The 18,885-nt window shown below is 44.0% G+C and overlaps 1 protein-coding gene across 2 annotated transcripts in view; it reads left to right on the top strand.

Annotated features, from left to right (window-relative positions):
• Nucleotides 1-14,991: 14,991 nt before the first annotated feature.
• The window catches only part of LOC141047055 (uncharacterized), a 44,490-nt gene continuing 40,596 nt past the window's right edge, over nt 14,992-18,885 (top strand). For both annotated transcript variants that reach the window (XM_073541986.1, XM_073541985.1), the window contains exon 1: nt 14,992-15,038. In XM_073541986.1, coding sequence (XP_073398087.1) covers nt 15,012-15,038 — 27 coding nt within the window. In that variant the 5' untranslated portion in view covers nt 14,992-15,011. The remainder of the gene's footprint in view (nt 15,039-18,885) is intronic.

Below are 18,885 nucleotides of genomic sequence, written 5' to 3'. Positions count from 1 at the left end.
ACCAAGGACTGATAATTGTAGACATTGATCAACGAGAATGTAATCCAATAGTGATCTTATGTACTAATGTGATAGAAAATTGTCTTGCCGAGTGTCATACCTGCCATGTCCGTTATGCCTGTCATGCCCGCCATGTCCGTTATGTCTGTCATGCCCGCCATGTCCGTTATGCCTGTCATGCCCACCATGTCTGTTATGCCGCATGACCCCTGGAGCAGTGTGCATGTGCACAAAATCCTCATGCCATGCTCCAGCCCGTGCTCCGAGAAATGGAGATCAATGCGGGTGGGAATGGCAATCAACTCCTCCAGACTTGCAGGAACCTCTCTGGTAGATAAGCATCCTTAACATGCTCAGCTAAACCTCTCCAAAACACAGTGATGAGAGCTCTATCAGACCACTCCAGCTCGGAAGCCAGTGTCCGAAAACGAACGGCATACTGGCTGACCGAGAGGGATCCCTGAGTTAATGCAAGGAGCTGAAGAGAGGTATCGTGTGTGACCCGTGGTCCCAGGAAAACCTGTTTGATAGATGTTAAGAACTGAGCATTGGTCCGAACCTCAGGGTCACCATGCTCCCACAGTGGCGTGGCCCACTCCAACGTGTGCGGTGTCGCTACTGTGGACGCCAAGGAGGGCTGCAATGGCCGTTAGTCGACAAGGCTAGGAAGCAGGCACAATGTCGGATGCTAGAGTAGAGGTGCGGTGTGCATAGTGGCCTAAGGCTTGCCACTGACTGGTGCTGACTGCTGCACTAATTCCCTATCCACATGCGTAATATCAGAGGGAAGGGGTTTCAAATGAGTCAGCCACCAGAGTCATACATCCGTCACCATTCACACATTTAGCTTGAAAAGTCTATACTAGCGCATGACCGTTCGGCCATGCACTCCTTTTATAGCCGTGCGGGACCTTCCAGATCTCCGAGATGGACCAATGAGATCTGGAGCAGGACCTGGGCACATGACTCCCGATCTCCAATGGGAGATCACCTCATGAGCATGCCCAGTAGGAACACAGAGGAACTTAGTCTCTGGAGAGGTCAGCTGCAAAGTAATCTTCTCTGCAGTAGATAGACAGCAGGAGAACACAGAATGTGAGGCTCTGGATTCCTGCAGAGCAGTCGCAGAAACCAGATGCCTAACAAGTAACCCCTGACTTCCAATCATCATCGTCAGGTGGCAGACTTCTGTCAACCCGGCCAGCTCCACTACCCGAAGTAACCACCAGAGGGAGCCCCGACTCAGAAGTCAGATCAAGAAACTTCACAACAGACTACTGTAAGAACTTTTGAGCATTCTTATGGACGATTGGGTCACTGGGCTCGTAATGACCAGGACAATGCTTGTAAATAGTTAGCACTAATGACCACAGAACGAAAACCATCTGGCATGGCTGAAGATGTAGTCCAGAAAGGAGACCAGCCATGCCTTGTCGCCTGCCCAAGGCCTATGTTGAGGGTTTGCGATGGGTTTCCTCATATTGCACTTTGTTAGGGTGAAAAGGACACCCCATTTCAGGACTTTGCTGAAATTTAGATATTTGCTGTTTAGGTCTTGTAAAAACTTATGCTTTAATTCTCTTTTATGTTTCCTCAGTCCGGGAATATTGAATTGTACTGGGGGGAATGTGGTGCCCCCAGGAGTATGGGCTACGGTTGCCACAGTGGCCTTACCTCCTTCCTAGGGAGAGTGATGTCATGCCTGAAAGCAAGGAAAGGATCTCTTTATCAGGTAGTTCCAGCATACAACACAGTTCCTGCTCCACGCCAGCAGAGGGAGCTCTAAACTTAACTTCAGGGTTGCTGCTCTCTCTGGTCAGAGGGAGAAAGTTAGAGTTAGTTGAGCCTGAATAGGGGAAGCGAGAGGATGTGGGAGAAAGAGCTGGGGACAAGGGCATAGCAGAGCTCATCCCCAGACTTGAAGGCGAGAGACCAGATGCCGGAGTCCGAGGCTGTGTGGATGGTAATGGTCCCACAGCAGAAACCGGAGGACAAGAGAGTGCAGATCCTCTGTTCCCAACTGAGACTCGACGACACAGCAGCAATGTGTGAGCCGGAGACATGATAGAGGTGATTCCTGAAGGAGGCTACAGCTGCCTGTCATGCGAGTGGAGTTCTAAGTAACAGACAGAAAGAGGAACTTGAGTGGAGTTTACAACAGCAAGTACCTCAGAGGATAGCGCTAGAGAGGAGACCTCACAACCCACCTGTATAGACAGATTCCTAAATTGCTTTCAGGCTGACCGACTCCTGTAGCAACTGTAACTTGAGCCATGGACTGTACCTACAAAGCACAGTAAAAGGTAATGGAAGCTTCACCCTGTTATGTTCTTTTAATTCTTTCTGCAACACCTTCTCAGCACTGCTACATCTCTTGCTAAATACTACATCACCATCTTCCTCAACATCTTTCATCTGCCCTGGGACAACAGCTCTGCCTGTGGAGAGCTATTCCAACTCTGCTGCATCACCATCTGTCTCAGCGGATCTGCACTGCAGCGCTGGTTACTGCTGATCAGATACCACAGGTGACGTCACGAATACTTATTACAAAAACTATTTTTCATCCCTTGTAAATATACCCCTTTTATTGGACGCCCAGGGCCACGGACCAGGTCAATGCTGCTGTGACACTGCCCCTTTAAGTAGCGGCCCGTTACCAAGTACCCCACGGCCCTGACGAGCGCTCCATATCTAACCCTTTATCATTGGGGGTGCCCATAGTAGGGTCCACTTGGGGCCTGTCCTTGTCAGGACAGTAGCAATACAGGGGCATGACAGGGAGTTTAGGAAATTATCATACATCCCTACGTGCTTTCCCTATCCTTTTTTCATTTCACCTGGTTGGACCACATTCCCGGCGAATTATGTCTGAAGGGTTGCTGGGATTGCTTGTCTGTCATCAATCATTTTTAAATGAGCACTGGTTTGCATGAGCACTTTATGCAATGTTTCTGTGTGTTCTGTCTTTTTAATGGTTTATTAAAGGTTATGTTTTATTCAGATTTGGGGAACTCGCTAATCTATATTTAATAATTAACCCCAGAGGGTCTTTTGAATGGTGGTAAGGACCTTACACCATAGCTGATTTTGTATTCCCCTATCAGTGCCCCCTTTTGAGAACAGATGATTCTTCCCTTAACTTACAGGCAGCGTCGGACTGGAGCACCTTGGGCCCCCGGAGAAGATCATTCTTGGGGCCCACTATGTAGCTACATAGAGATAAATACAAGACCACCAATTGTGTGGTAAAGCATGCTAATATCAGGGTATAATATAAGGTAGTATACATCTTAATTATGTAGCAGGGGTTGGGGTAGCCTCCCTCATAGAATATAATGCAGCCCCCTCATAGACTATAGCCCTCTCATAGGGTATAATGCTGCCCCCTCATAGGGTATAATGTTATATAGATATAGAGTTAGATGTAGAAATAGATAGATAGATGGATAGATAGATAATGGATAGATAGAGATACATGGATAGATAGATAGATAGATAGATAGATAGATAGATAGATAGATAGATAGATAGATAGATAGATAGATAGAGCGAGAGATAGAGATAGATAGATATACAAAAAATATATATATATCTTTATATAGATAGATAGAGAGATAGATATAAAGATAGATATAGAGATAATAGATAGATATAGAGATAGATATAGAGATAATAGATAGATATAGAGATAGATATAGAGATAATTGATAAATATAGAGATAGATATAGAGAGATATAGAGATAATAGATAGCTATAGAGATAGATATAAAGATAGATAGATACAGAGATAGATAGAGTTAGATAGATAGATAGATAGATAGATAGATAGAGATATATAGAGATAGATAGAGATAGATGTAGAAATAGATAGATAGATGGATAGATAGATAGATAGATAGATAGATAGATAGATGGATGGATAGATAGATAATGGATAGATAGATAGAGATAGATGGATAGATAGATAGATAGATAGATAGATAGATAGATAGAGAGAGAGAGAGCGAGAGATAGAGATAGATAGATATACAAAAAATATATATCTTTATATAGATAGATAGAGAGATAGATAATAGATAGATATAGAGATAGATATAGAGATAATAGATAGCTATAGAGATAGATATAGAGATAATAGATAAATATAGAGATAGATATAGAGAGATATAGAGATAATAGATAGCTATAGAGATAGATATAAAGATAGATAGATAGATACAGAGATAGATAGAGTTAGATAGATAGATAGATAGAGATATATAGAGATAGATAGAGATAGAGCGATAGATATATATACAGTATATATAGATAGATATAGAGTTGGATATAGAGATAGATAGATATAGAGAAAGATAGATAGATAGATAGATAGATAGATATAGAGATAGATATAGATAATAGATAGAGATAGATAGATAATAGAGATAGAGATAGATCGATAGATAGATATAGAGACAGATAATAGATATAGAGATAATAGATAGATAGAGATAGATAGATAGATAGATAGAGAAAGATAGATAGATATAGATAATAGAGAGAGAGATATATATATATAGAGAGAGATAGATTGATATAGAGATAAATATCTAGATAGATAGAGAGACAGATAGAGAGAGAGAGAGAGAGAGAGAGAGATATAAAAAAAACCAAACCACAATACTCACCTCTCCTCCTCGCTCCCACGCTGATTCCGGCAGCCGGCTTCAGTGTCAGGAGCTGCCCCCTCTGCCAGACACACAGCGGGTGCGCGACGCAGTGAGTATTCATTTCTCTTTAGCAGCGGGGACAGGGGCTCCTGCCTCCTGACACCCGCTGCTGCTCCACTGGCAGGGGCCCCCATAGCAGCTGCATGGTGTGCGACACACCACTGGCAGGGGCCCCCATAGCAGCTGCATGGTGTGCGACACACCACTGGCTGGGGGCCCCTGGAGCAGCGGGGGCCCTAGGCAACTGCTGGCCCTGTATGCCTGCAGGTGCCAGGGCCCACCAGATGCCAGGGTCCAACCGGAGAATCCTTCAGTTCTCCGGTGGGGCAGTCCGACGCTGCTTCCAGGTACTTCAAAGGCCTAGCACCAGTGTCCGACGTTCACTTATTTTCTTCTGCCGAATTCCCCATACGGTGGGGAGATCATATCTTATTCTCAACTGAAGTATGTTGTCATATTTATAATGGTGAGTTTTTCAACTACGTGTGCATGGTTTTACTAATTAGTCTTTGGAGGGGTCTTCTGATGCTGGGGGTGCAGCAACCTGCCTCTTCTTGTGTCCTGCCACGGTTTCAGAGGAAATTGGGCCTAGCTGACCGACTGTTTCTTTTATTGCATCCCTAGCATATTTTATGAATCTCTGTTGATTATAGTAAATGTAATTCATCCAGTCCACATTTTTCTTAAAGTTCAGTCTAAAATAAGCTGCTGTCTCAGAAGTGTCACTTTGGTTTGTCTGAGCCATTTGTCCCTCCTGGAGTAGGACTATAAGTATCATGAGGAGCAGGATCATTACTCTTTCGTTCCAGGACCTTGCCGTGGCTGGCATGGATCCAAGTAGGTTTACCCTCAAGCTTTACTGATGTGACTGTAGTGAGAAGGACTTGGAATGGACTGTCAAATCTTGGCTCCAGTGGCTTTCGTGTATGTCTTTTGACCATCACCCAGTCTCCAGGCTGTAGAGAATGGGTTCTTCCTTGACTCTCTAGGTCTGGAATAGAATCAAAAACTTGTTAATGCACATGTGAGAGCCTCTTTTGAAGACTCTTGACATAACTGGTGAAGTTGTCGCACTGTAGTTGTAATGTCTGTGGAAAGTACAAACCTGGCCTCGGTGCTGACCCAAACAAAACCTCAAATGGGGAGATTTTTCTCTTTCTATTGGGTGTGTACCTAATGGAAAAGAGAGCTAAAGGCAAACATTCTGTCCAAGGTTTCCCTAATTGCTCACTTGCTTTCTGAATTTTTAACTTAAGTGTAGCATTTAGCAGCTCAACCTTACCACTTGCTTGGGGACTGTATGGGGTGTGTAGTGCCTGCGTAACACCCAACATTTGCATAGCATTTTGTATTACCTCTCCAGTGAAGTGGGTACCTCTGTCGGACTCTATGGTTTATTATTATTATTATTATTTATTTATATAGCACCATTGATTCCATGGTGCTGTACATGAGAAGGGGTTACATACAAATTACAGATATCACTTACAGTAAGCAAACTAACAATGACAGACTGATACAGAGAGGACCCTGCCCTTTCGGGCTTACATGCTACAGGATGGTGGGGAAGGAGACAGTAGGTTGGTGGGATGCAGCAGTTCCGGTGTTGGTTGAGGTGATATCACTGGTAGTGGTGTGAGAGAAGGAGGTAGCGGGGTCATTGCAGGCTGTAGGCTTTCTTGAAGAGGTGGGTTTTCAGGTTCCATCTGAAGGATCCAAATGTGGTTGATAGTCGGACTTGTTGGGGCAAAAAATTCCAGAGAATAGGGGCTATTCGGGAGAAGTCTTGGAGGCGGTTGGGTGAGGAGCGAATAAGTGTGGAGGAGAGAAGGAGGTCTTGGGAGGACCGGAGGTTACGTGAGGGAAGGTATCGGGAGATTAGTTCAGAGACATATGGGGGGAGACAGGTTATAGATGGCCTTGTAGGTCAGAATTAGTAATTTGAACTGGATACGCTGAGGGAATGGGAGCCAGTGAAGAGATTTGCAGAGGGGAGTAGCGAGGAGAGAGATGAATTAGTTGGGCGGCAGAGTTAAGGATGGACTGGAGAGGTGCGAGGGTGTTAGCAGGGAGACCACAGAAAAGGATGCTGCAGTAGTCGAGGCGGGAGATGATGAGGGCATGCACAAGCATTTTAGTAGATTGAGGGTTGAGGAAAGGACGGATTCTGGAAATATTTTTGAGCTGGTGGCGACAGGAGGTAGAAAGAGCTTGGATGTGCGGTTTGAAGGACAGGGCAGTGTCAAAGGTTACTCCAAGGCAGCGGACTTCTGGTACTGGGGAAAGTGTGATGTCATTAATTGTTATAGCTAGGTCGGGTAAAGAAGATCTGTGAGATGGTTTCAGGTAGTCTGAACTTACAGAAGACTTCTGACATCAATTTCTTTGCAGTGGCCCTTGCAGTAGCTTTTGGCATCGGGAAAGCTTCTGGCCACCAAGAGAAGAGTTCAACACACACAAGAACATATTCATATGTTCCCACCTTAGGTAACTGTATGAAGTCTATCTGCAGTTGTTGAAATGGGTAGAGGGACTTAGGTATGTGTTTCTGTGGTACTTTCACTACACTTCCTGGATTGTGTTTGCATATGTTAGACATGTCTGTGTAAACCTAGTACCAACCATTGTGAAACCAGGGCAATCCATTGTCTATCTCCTAAAACACACATGGCATTCTTGGACAGGTGTGTTGGGCAATGGGCCGCATGAGCCATCATGGGTCACAAGGATCTTGGTAGGCATACCCATTGTCCCACCAACCACAAATCTTCATGGTCCCGAGCTCCAGCTTTCAAACAGACCTTTTTCTCCTCCCCGGTGGCTTGCCGAGTTAGAGCCTGTAGGATACTGAAGTCTAACTGGGGACACTAAGTGCTTACCATGATCAGTGGAGATGCACCAGAGGTCTTATGTTGCCTCGGCTTTCTTGTGGCTTCCTTGGCTGTGAGGTCTGCCTTGTCATTACTTCTTGCTTCATTGGTAGTGAGTTTCGTATGTGCCCTTACCTTAACTATGGCAACCTGCTTCGGGAGCTCAGACAGAGCTTTTAACAGAGATTTCTGGGCTTCGCTAACTATTATAGGAAGTTCATTAAAGGGTTCTCGCAGGTGGTGAAACCCTTGATGGACCTCACTCTTAAAGGGGCAGATGTAAAAAATAGGTCCGTGACCGCAAAAAATTCCTTCCTTACATTAAAGAAATGCTTTACTTCAGCCCCTGTGTTGGTACAACCCGATTTGTGAAGACCTTTTATCGTGGAGGTCGACGCTTCGGAGGTGGGGATGGGGGTAGTATTGTCCATAGGCCCCTCTACCCTGACTAACCTCAAACCCTGTGCCTTTTTCTCTAAAAAGTTCTCTTTGGCCGAGAGAAACTATGATGTCGGCAACAGGGAATTGTTAGCTGTCAAATTGGCCTTCGAAGAATGGAGGCATTTTTTGGAGGGGGCCGCTCAACCCATTACGGTCATCACTGATCATAAAAACCTGGCCTCTATCGAGTAAGAGATTGACCCCCAGACAGGCTCGGTGGGCACTTTTTTTTTCTCGATTTCACTTTACCATCATGTTCCGACCAGGGTCTAAAAATGTAAAGGCGGATGCCTTATCCTGAAGTTTTGATTCTGTGTCCCCCTCCAGAACCTCCTTCCTCCATTCTTCAACCAGGAGTGGTTGTAGCTGAAGTCTCCTCTGAGTTACAGAGAGATATTATGGAAGCACAAGCACAAGCTCCCAGGAATGAACCCCCAGGCAAATTGTTTGTACCCGAACAATTCCGTCCCACACTCCTTCAAGAATTTCATGATTCTATGTTAAGTGCACACCCTGGTATCGCAGCTACCTAGGGGGCAGTGGCTAGGGGTTTTTGGTGGTCCTCTATGGGTACTGATATCAAAAGGTTTGTAAATATTTGTGGGGTGTGCGCCCACTCTAAAAGCTCTCAGGTCCGGCCGGCCGGGGAATTGGTGCCTTTGCCAATTCTGGATAAACCATGGACACACCTGTCCATGGACTTTATCACTAATCTTCCACCTTCCAAGGGCAACTCAGTGGTATGGGTAGTGGTTGTTACCTGCGTTACCATCTGCTGAAACCTTGGCCTGCTTGTTTACACAGCACATAGTTCGGTTGCATGGAGTGCCTGTGAACGTGGTGTCATACAGGGGTGTGCAATTTTTGGCCAGGTTTTGGAGAGCGTTTTGTAAAAAGTTGGGGGTCAGGTTATCAGTCTCCTCTGCCTATCACCCAGAATCCAATGGACAGACTGAACGCACCAACCAGTTGTTGGAGCAGATTCTGAGATGTCTGGCCTCTTCCAGACAGGAAGACTGGTGTGAGGTATTACCCATGGCAGAATTTGCATTCAGCTGTTGTATTAATCAGTCTACTGGAAAGTCTCCTTTTCAGGTCAATTATGGGTTTGTTTTGCAGTTTGGGGAATTTTCCCGTATCAGTTCTGGTTGTCTTGGTGCTGAGGGGATGGTGCAACAGTTAACCCCTTTCTGCCATGAGACGTACTATCCCGTCCATGTGCCCTGGGACTTAATTTCCAGGAACGGGATAGTACGTCATAGCGATCAGCGGCGCTCACGTGGTGAGCGCCGCTGATAGCGGCCGGGTGTCAGCTGATTATCACAGCTGACACCCGGCACAATGTGTCAGGGACGGTCACGGACTGCCCCCGACACGTTAACCCCTTGTACACCGCGATCAAACACGATCGCGGCGTACCGGGGGTTAAAGGGAAGCATCGGCAGCTCCCTCCGTGCTTCCCTGAGCCCCCCACGGCAGCGCAATGTGCAGCGCTGCTGCGGGGGGCTCTTTCCCTACAGGCCGCGGATCCAAGATGGCGAAGGGGACCTTCGGGGGCCTGTAGGGAGCTGACTTCCTCACTGCCTGCAAAGCGCAGGCATGAGGAAGTCTGCTGCACTGCCTGTGACAGATCGCTGATCTGTCACAGTGATCTGTGATGTGACAATGTAATAAAGTAGAAAAAAAAAAAAGGGGTAAAAATAATTTTTAAAAAATCGCTAAATAAATTAGTAAAAAAAAAAAAAATATTCCCCAATGAATTCATTTTTTGAAAATAAAAAAAAAAACAATAAAAGTACACATATTTGGTATCGCCACGTCCGTAACGACCCGCCCTATAAAACTGTCCCATTAGTTAACCCCTTTAGCGAACCCCTTAAAAAATAAAAATAAAAAACGAAGCAAAAAATAATGATTTATTATCATACCACCAAACAAAAAGTGCAATAACGCGCGATCAAAAAGACGCATATAAATATCCATGGTATCGCTGAAAACATCAGCTTGTTCTGCCAAAAACGAGCCACCACACAGCATCATCAGCGAAAAAATAAAAAAGTTATAGCTCGCAGAATAAAGCGAAGCAAAAATAATTATTTTTTATATAAAATAGTTTTCATTGCATAAAACCGACAAAACATAAAAAAAGACCTAAATGAGGTATAGCTGTAACCGTACTGACCCGAAGAATAAAACCTCTTTATCAATTTTACTGCACGCGGAACGGTGTAAACGCACCCCCCAAAAGAAATTCATGAAACGCTGGTTTTTGTTCATTCTGCGTCCCAAAAATCGGAATAAAAAGCGGTAAAAAAATGTCACGCGCCTGAAAATGGTACCAATAAAAACGTCAACTCGTCCCGCAAAAAATAAGACCCCACATGACTCGGTGGGTCAAAATACGGAAAAATTATAGCTCTCAATATGTGGTGATGCAAAAACCATTTTTACAATAAAAAGCGTCTTTTAGCGTGCGACAGCTGCAAAACATAAAAACCCACCATAAATAGTAAATCAAACCCCCCTTTATCACCCCGTTAGTTAGGGAAAAATAATAAAATTAAAAAAATGTATTTATTTCCATTTTACCATTAGGGCTAGGGTTAGGGCTAGGGTTAGGGTTAGGGGTGTGTTGGGGTTAGGGTTGGAGTTAGAATTGGGGGTTTCCACTGTTTGGGCACATCAGGGGATCTCCAAATGCAACATGGCGTCTGATCTCAATTACAGCCAATTCTGCGTTGAAAAAGTCAAATGGTGCTCCTTCCCTTCCAAGCTCTGCCATGCGCCCAAACAGTGTTTTACCCCCACATATAGGGTATCTGCCTACTCAGGACAAATTGCAAAACAACTTTTGGGGTCCAATTTCTCCTGTTACCCTTAGGAAAATAAAAAATTGGGGGCAAAAATATCATTTTTGTGGAAAAAAATGATTTTTTTATTTTCACGCCCAGGCGTTATAAATTTCTGTGAAGCACCCCCTGGGGGGTTCAAAGTGCTCACCACACATCTAGATAAGTTCCGTGGGGGTCTAGTTTCCAAAATGGGGTCACTTGTGGGGAGTTTCAATAGTTTAGGTACATCAGGGGCTCTCCAAACGCACATGACACCGGCAGACCAATCCATCAAAGTCTGCATTCCAAAACGTCACTACTTCCCTTCCGAGAGCCAACGTGTGCCCATACAGTAGTTTTCTCCCACATATGCAGTATCAGGGTACTCAGGACAAATTGGACAACAACTTTTGGGGTCCAATTTCTCTTGGTACCCTTGGGAAAATAAAAAAATTGGAGACTAATTGATCATGTTTGTGTAAAAAATATGATTTTTTTATTTTCATGCCAGGGCATTATAAACTTCTGTGAAGCCCTTGGGGGTTCAAAGTGCTCACCACACATCTAGATAAGTTCCTTAGGGGGTCTAGGTTCCAAAATGGGGTCATTTGTGGGGGGTTTCCACTGTTTAGGTACATTAGGGGCTCTCCAAAGGCAACATGACACCTGCAGACCATTCCATCAAAGTCTGCATTCCAAAACATCACTACTTCCCTTCCGAGCTCCGACGTGTGCCCATACAGTAGTTTTCTCCCACATATGGGGTGTCAGCGTACTCAGGACAAATTGGACAACAACTTTTGGGGTCCAATTTCTCATGTTACCCTTGGGAAAATAAAAAAAATGGGGACTAAAAGATGATGTTTGTTGAAAAAATACGATATTTTTAGTTTCACGCCCGGTCGTTATAAACTTCTATGAAGCACTGGGGGTTCAAAGTGCTCACCACACATCTAGATAAGTTCATTAGGGGGTCTAGTTTCCAAAATGGGGTCACTTGTGGGGGGTTTCTACTGTTTAGGTACATTAGGGGCTCTCCAAAGGCAACATGACACCTGCAGACCATTCCATCAAAGTCTGCATTCCAAAACGTCACTACTTCCCTTCTGAGCCCCGACGTGTGCCCATACAGTAGTTTTCTCCCACATATGGGCTGTCAGCGTACTCAGGACAAATTGGACAACAACTTTTGGGGTCCAATTTCTCCTTTTACCCTTGGGAAAATTAAAAAATTGGTGACTAAAAGATCATGTTTGTGGAAAAAATACGATTTTTTTATTTTCACGCCCGGGCGTTATAAACTTCTGTGAAGCACTGGGGGGTTCAAAGTTCTCACCACACATCTAGATAAGTTCCTTGGGGGGTCTAGTTTCCAAAATGGTGTCATTTGTGGGGGGTTTCCACTGTTTTGGTACATCAGGGGTTTTCCAATCGCGACATGATGTCCAATCTCAATTCCAGCCAAAAACGTCAAATGTCGCTGCTTCCCTTCCGAGCTCTGCCATGCGCCCAAATAGTGGTTTACCGCCACATGTGGGGTATCAGCGCACTCAGGACAAATTGCACAATAGCTTTTAGGGTCCTGTTACCCTTAGGAAAATAAAAATTGGGGGTGAAAAGATCATTTTTGTGGAAAAAATATGATTTTTTAATTGTACCGCTGTACGTTATAAACTTCTGTGAAGCCCTTGTGGGTTAAAAGTTCTCACCACATATCTAGATAAGTTCCTTGGGGGGGTCTAGTTTCCAAAATGGGGTCACTTGTGGGGGGTTTCCACTGTTTAGGTACATTAGGAGCTCTCCAAACGCGACATGGTGTCCGATCTGAATTCCAGCCAATTTTGCATTGAAAAAGTCAAACGGTGCTCCTTCCCTTCTGAGGTCTGCCATGCGCCGAAACAGTGGTTCCCCCCCACATATCAGGTATCAGCGTACTCAGGACAAATTGCACAATAACTTTTGCAGTCCAATTTCTCCTGTTACCCTTGGTAAAATAAAAAAAATTGAACCTGAAGTATTTTTTTTTTTAAAAAGTTAAATGTTCATTTTTTTTTAAATATTCAAAAAATTCCTGTGACACACCTAAAGGGTTAATAAACTTCTTGAATTTGGTTTTGAGCACCTTAAGGGGTGCAGTTTTTAGAATGGTGTCACTTTTGGGTATTTTCTATCATATAGACCCCTCAAAGTGGCTTCAAATGTGATGTGGTCCGTAAAAATAAAATGGTGTTGCAAAAATGAGAAATCGCTGGTCAATTTTTAACCCTTATAACTTCCTAACAAAAAAATTTTGGTTCCAAAATTGTGCTGATGTAAAGTAAACATGTGGGAAATGTTATTTATTAAGTTTTTTATGTGCCGTATCTCTGATTTAAGGGCATAAAAATTCAAATTTGGAAAATTGCAAAATTTCACAATGTCAGATGTCACAATGTCACAATGTCAGAATCACCAGGATCCATGGAAGCGTTTCAGAGTTATTACGTCACAATGTCACAATGTCAGAATCACCAGGATCCATGGAAGCGTTTCAGAGTTATTACCTCATAAAGGGACAGTGGTCAGAATTGTAAAAATTGACCCGGTCTTGAAAATGCAAACCACCCTTGGGGCTTAAGGGGTTAAATACCCTCTGGAGGGAGGTGCAGGGGAATATCTTCAAAGCCCAGAAGAAGTACAAACATTTTGCGGACAGGAGGAGGGGGTCGTGGTGGGGACAGTTAGTGAAGATCCTTTATCCGTGGCTCCACCAGTATTGGTAGAGGGTCAACTGGAGTACGAGGTAGGGCGCATCATTGATTCACGGTGGGTGCGCCGGAGATTTCAGTACCTTATTCATTGGAAGGGATATTCCATTGAGGATCGGTCATGAGTTACCGCCAGTTTGGTGCACACTGATCAACTGATGTGGGCTTTTCATGCCAGATACCCTGAGAAGCCTGGAAGTCCAGTGACCCCCCATTAAAGGGGGGTAATATCATGGTATAGGACATGGTTAATGTCTTGTTCTCACAGGGTTAACTTTTGCCGGCCTCCCTTTGGATCTGGGAGGGTATTTATACTCCAGACTAGGATTCCCTGTCAGCTATACTGTTATTCTGGCTGTGTCTCTGACCCCCTGGTGTGCGTGTATACTGCATTGCTTGTTTGCTTCCCGTGTATGACCCGGTCTGTCCCCTCACTCTGTTCTCTGTCTCACATTTTATTTTAGTACTATTGTTTTCTCTGGTTCTGACCTCCTGGCTTGGCTATCGTTACTCTGTTACAGTTTGTCCCTATTGTACCGTCTATTACTCGTTCTGGTTTACTGATCTATTGCTACGTCCTGACTATCCGTTCTGTCTAATCCTTTGGTATTGTCGTGCTTTGACCCCGGCCTGATCTGGTTTACGTCCCTGTCTACGTCCCTTGGTAACTTTGTCCGGTAGTTACCCTTCTTGGAGTTTTCCTTCAGCTCCTAGCTCTCTGGAGCTTAGCCCACGCCCTCAGCAGTCACATGCTTCAGGTCCTGTTGGTCTAGCACACATCTTCACCGCTGCTGCCCCACTCCACAGTTATCTTTGCGCACAGTTTGTTTTACTCAGGACACGCGCATTGGCTCAGCGAGCAAGTGCAGTGTGGTGTTCCTGACAAGCATTTGTCCCATTATATAAGCCTCCATGGTGATGACCACAGATCAGTTTATTTGGCAATTATGGCTGAGATTCCAAGAGGAAATGGGAAACGGGTTTTCCTTGATGCCCCAGGAGGTTCCAGTAAAACATTCTTCATTAATCTGCTGCTCTCAGAAATTCTCTCAATCACTAACATTGCTCCGGCCGCTACGTCGTCTGGGATTGTGGACGCTCTCTAAGATGGAGGCCGCACGGCTCATTCAGCACCAGGATCACCCCTGAATCAAGCGCACATGGAAACTCCCATCTGTAATATCACTGAGATCTTTCACAGATCTGGAAGGATCCAATCACTTAATGGGGGGAATTGTTTTACTTTTTGCAACGTTACCTGTTCTTAAAGGAGCAACTCCAGCAGAAAAGCTGAATACCTGTCAGCACAGCGGAGTCCTGTATAGACTGAGGCCCCTGATCATGTGACCCCCTGACTCCTCCCCTCCTGTGACCTCATCACAGGTCCTGTGCGCACGAAACAGCCATATATGTGGAGTGCAGTTCTGCGGGTGGAGGTATGTGGATATTTCCCATTATTGAATGGGGGGGGGGGGTGGACATTAACCCCTTCAGACTCTTTTGGGATCTCTGTGTGGACAGAATGCGGCTTCGCTGGTTCCCGGCTCCACATTAGACCCATTCACACAACTGCAGGATGAGAGGACAGAAGCCCAGAGAAGTTCTCACACAATGTGATTCTTTCTCTCCTAGCTCCGCTCCAGCACAATAATGTAGATACTAGTGATGAGTGAGCCGCTTTCCACTACTCGATCAGGCATCGGAGCTCGGAGAAGCTTGTTACTCGATTATCGCAGGTGATGGAGCGCCATGCTCGAGTTCCCAGCCAATAACCATGCGGGGATTGCACGCCATACACGGTAATGCTGTGGCCATGTTGGCTCCTGACATTACTGTGACTGTCCGGCCGCATCACGTTATCGGATGTGTAGGAGACCCAGTGACGCGATGCTCGGCACACCGTCCTCAGGAGGCAGCTCAGAGAGAGTTGTTATAGGAGGGAGCACTTAGATTATTGCCGCCCCCTAAATATTATAAAGTATTCTTTAGTGTCTTCCATGTGGCCCTATAGGGTTTATTTAACCCCGAAGCCTGTTTTCACCTTCCTGACAAGGCCAATATTTTCAATTCTGACCACTGTCACTTTATGAGGTAATAACTCTGGAACCTTCAATGGATCCCGTTGATTCTGAGAAGTTTTTTCATGACATATTGTACTTCATGATGGTGGTAAAATTTCTTTGATATGACTATGTTTATTAGTGAAAAATTGGAAAGTAGGTGAAAATTTGAAATTTTCAAGCTTTTAATTTTTATGCCCTTAAATCTGAGTCAAGTCACATAAAGTAGTTAATAAATAACATTTCCCATATATCTACTTTATGCCAACACAATTTTTGAAACATAATTTTCTTCTGTTAGGAAGTTATAAGGGTTTAAAGTTAACCATCGATTTCTCATTTTTATAAATTTACAAAACCATTTTTTTAGGAACCACCTCACATTTGAAGTCACTTTGAGGGGTCTATATAACAGAAAATTCCCTAAAGTGACACTATTCTAAAAACTGCACCCCTCAAGGTGCTCAAAACTACATTCAAGAAGTTTATTAATTATTCAGGTGCTTCACAGGAACTGAAGCAACATGGAAGGAAAAATTGAACATTTAAACTCTTTAGTCACAAAAATGATCTTTAAGCCCCAATTTGTTTCATTTTCAGAAGGGTAACAGGAGAAAATGGACCACACCATTGTTGTTGTGCAATTTCTCCTCAGTATGCCGATAACTCGTGTGGGGGAGAACCATTATTTGGGCACAAGGCAGGTCTCGGAAGGGAAGGAGCACCGTTTGATTTTTTCATTGCAAAATTAGGTGAAATTCAGAGATTACACCATGTTGCATTTGAATAGCCCCTGATGTGCCTAAACAGTGACCCCACAAGTGACCCCATTTAGGAAATTAGACCCCTCAAAGAACTTATCTAGATGTGTGGAGAGCACTTTGAACCCCCAAGTGCTTCACAGAAGTTTATAACGTAGAGGCGTGAAAATAAACACTTTTTTCCACAAAAATTATCTTTTAGCCCTGATTTTTTAGTTTCACAAGGATATCAAGAGAAATGAACCACAATAGTTATTATGCAATTTCTCCTGAGTACCCCGATACCCCATATGTGTAGGAAAACCACTGTTTGGGCACAGGTCGGGGCTCAGGAGGGAAGGAGTGACATTTTGGAATTCAGACTTTGATGGAATGGTCTGTGGGCGTAATGTTGCATTTGCAGAGCCCCTGATGTGCCTAAAGAGTGGAAATCCCCCTCAAGTGACCCAATTTTTGGAAACTGCACCCTTCGAGGAATTTATCTGAAGGTATAATTTTATAACAATGATTATAATGCTTTTGGTTTTACTGGTGTATGAATTTATAATGTGGTGTTTTGTGTAAGGTGTGTAGAGTACATCAGATTATAAAAGTGTGTTGTGTCAACAGTATAAAAACTAATTTTATTAATTTGTGGACATGTGGTATGCTTTGAACCAATCCTTAATTCAAAGACCAGGGTCTCAAGGCGAGATTCACCATGGTAAATTGTGTCCCTTCGGATTCCCTTCTTGGAGCATACTCTGCACCGTTTCTGTGATCTTCCTTGATTTGCTGTTTGGGGAACTTGTCCCGAAAAATGTTGTCCTGCGACAATACGGGCACTATCAGTTTCAGAAGTACTGGGATCCTCACATTCCTGAATGCCAAACATTAGGGCCTTAATGACTACCTCCTGAAACTGAAGGAAGGTCTCCGTATTGCCTACAGATCAGAACAGCACAAAAGCATTGTACAGCGCCATCTGTACAATGTGCGCTGCTAATTTTTGTACCATACTTTAGCTTTTCACATGGCACTGTATGGTTTGAGGGATCTGAGAGATCTACACCCCATGTACCAATTGCGATCCATCATACAATCTGGCTTTGGGACTTGTGTTGTGATAACACAAACGGTGACAAGGGAGCTGTTGTCACAGTGTATGGTGGTCAGGATAAGAACATCCCATTTGTCCTTATACTTGATCACCATTATGTTGTCGCTGCACTGGGCTATGCTGTGCCCCTTTCTCAGCAATTGTCCAATTAGTGGCTTAGGGAGTCCTCTGACTTTTTCCGCACTGTGCTACATGCAACTTGTTCTTCTAACAGAAAGGTCTTGAAAAGTGGGATGCTGCTGTAAAAGTTATCAGTATAGCGGTGATAACTCTTAATCAGCATAGGGTGCAGCAATTCCCACACAATTTTCCCTCTCACCTCCAGGACAGGGCAGCATTCAGGGGTTCAATTGGGGTGTCCTTCTCCTCGTAGACCCTAAATTGTTGTGTGTATCCTCTCGTACAGTTTGTACAGGTTAATTCTGTATCTGGCCCTCTTACTGGGCAGGTGTTGTCAGAAATTTAGCCTCCCATTGAAATGAACCAGAGATTCATCAATAGCAATGTCCCTTTGGAGGTTGTACCCCTCAGCAAATTTTCTGCTGAAGTGTTCAACTATTGGCCGAATTTTATATAGACGATCAAAGTTTTGGTCGTCTCCGGGAGGACATTGCGCCTTATCATTATAATGCAAAGTTTTGGATCCCTGCAAATCATGTCCTTGTCATGGCCATACAGAATACAGGTGTGCTGTAGAGAATATCAGTACTCCAGTAATGTCGAAGCTCTGGTTTTCTGATTATGCCCATATGCAGCAAAATTCCCCAAAATTTCATAATGTCTGCTGCATTTACGACGGTCCATCTGATGTATGATGATGTGGAATTTTGGATGAAAAATTGATCGCCATACAAGTTTGTCTGGGCCACCATAAGATTTATTATTTCCTCGTTGAAAAAAAATTTGAAGAAGTCAATGTCAGTGAGGCCTGTAACATCAAACTGGATTCCTGAGCTGATGATGAAATCCGGAATTTCGGGCAATGTATATGGGAGTGATTGCTGCAGGGGTTGCTTGTGTACTAGGGTGCCTTGCTGGGGGTCCTTCCTCACTAGATGAGGAGGAGGATGATGAATAGAGGCATGTGGAATATTCCCCACTGCCTGAATCCGTGTCAGAGGCAAGGAAGGGTATGCCTCCTCTGGTGAATAGTGTCTTCTTGACAAATAAGCCATTTTTATTTTATTTTTCAAAACCCCAGAAATGTTTATGTAAGTGGTGCTCTTTACATGTGTAATGTATGGGGCTTGTCTAATACTGTATATTATAAGAAGTAGAGAGCGAAAAGTAGAAGAAAAAAATGAAAAGAAAAATCAGATGTAACAAAAAAAGTTTGTCTAAAATAAATTAGAGACTTTCACTA

This window comes from Dendrobates tinctorius, unplaced genomic scaffold (genome assembly GCF_039654945.1).
Source record: "Dendrobates tinctorius isolate UK_male_01 unplaced genomic scaffold, ASM3965494v1 ptg000126l, whole genome shotgun sequence".
NCBI lineage: Eukaryota > Metazoa > Chordata > Amphibia > Anura > Dendrobatidae > Dendrobates > Dendrobates tinctorius.
Note: the sequence above shows the minus strand (reverse complement) of the source record. Positions and strands in the feature narration are given on the sequence as shown.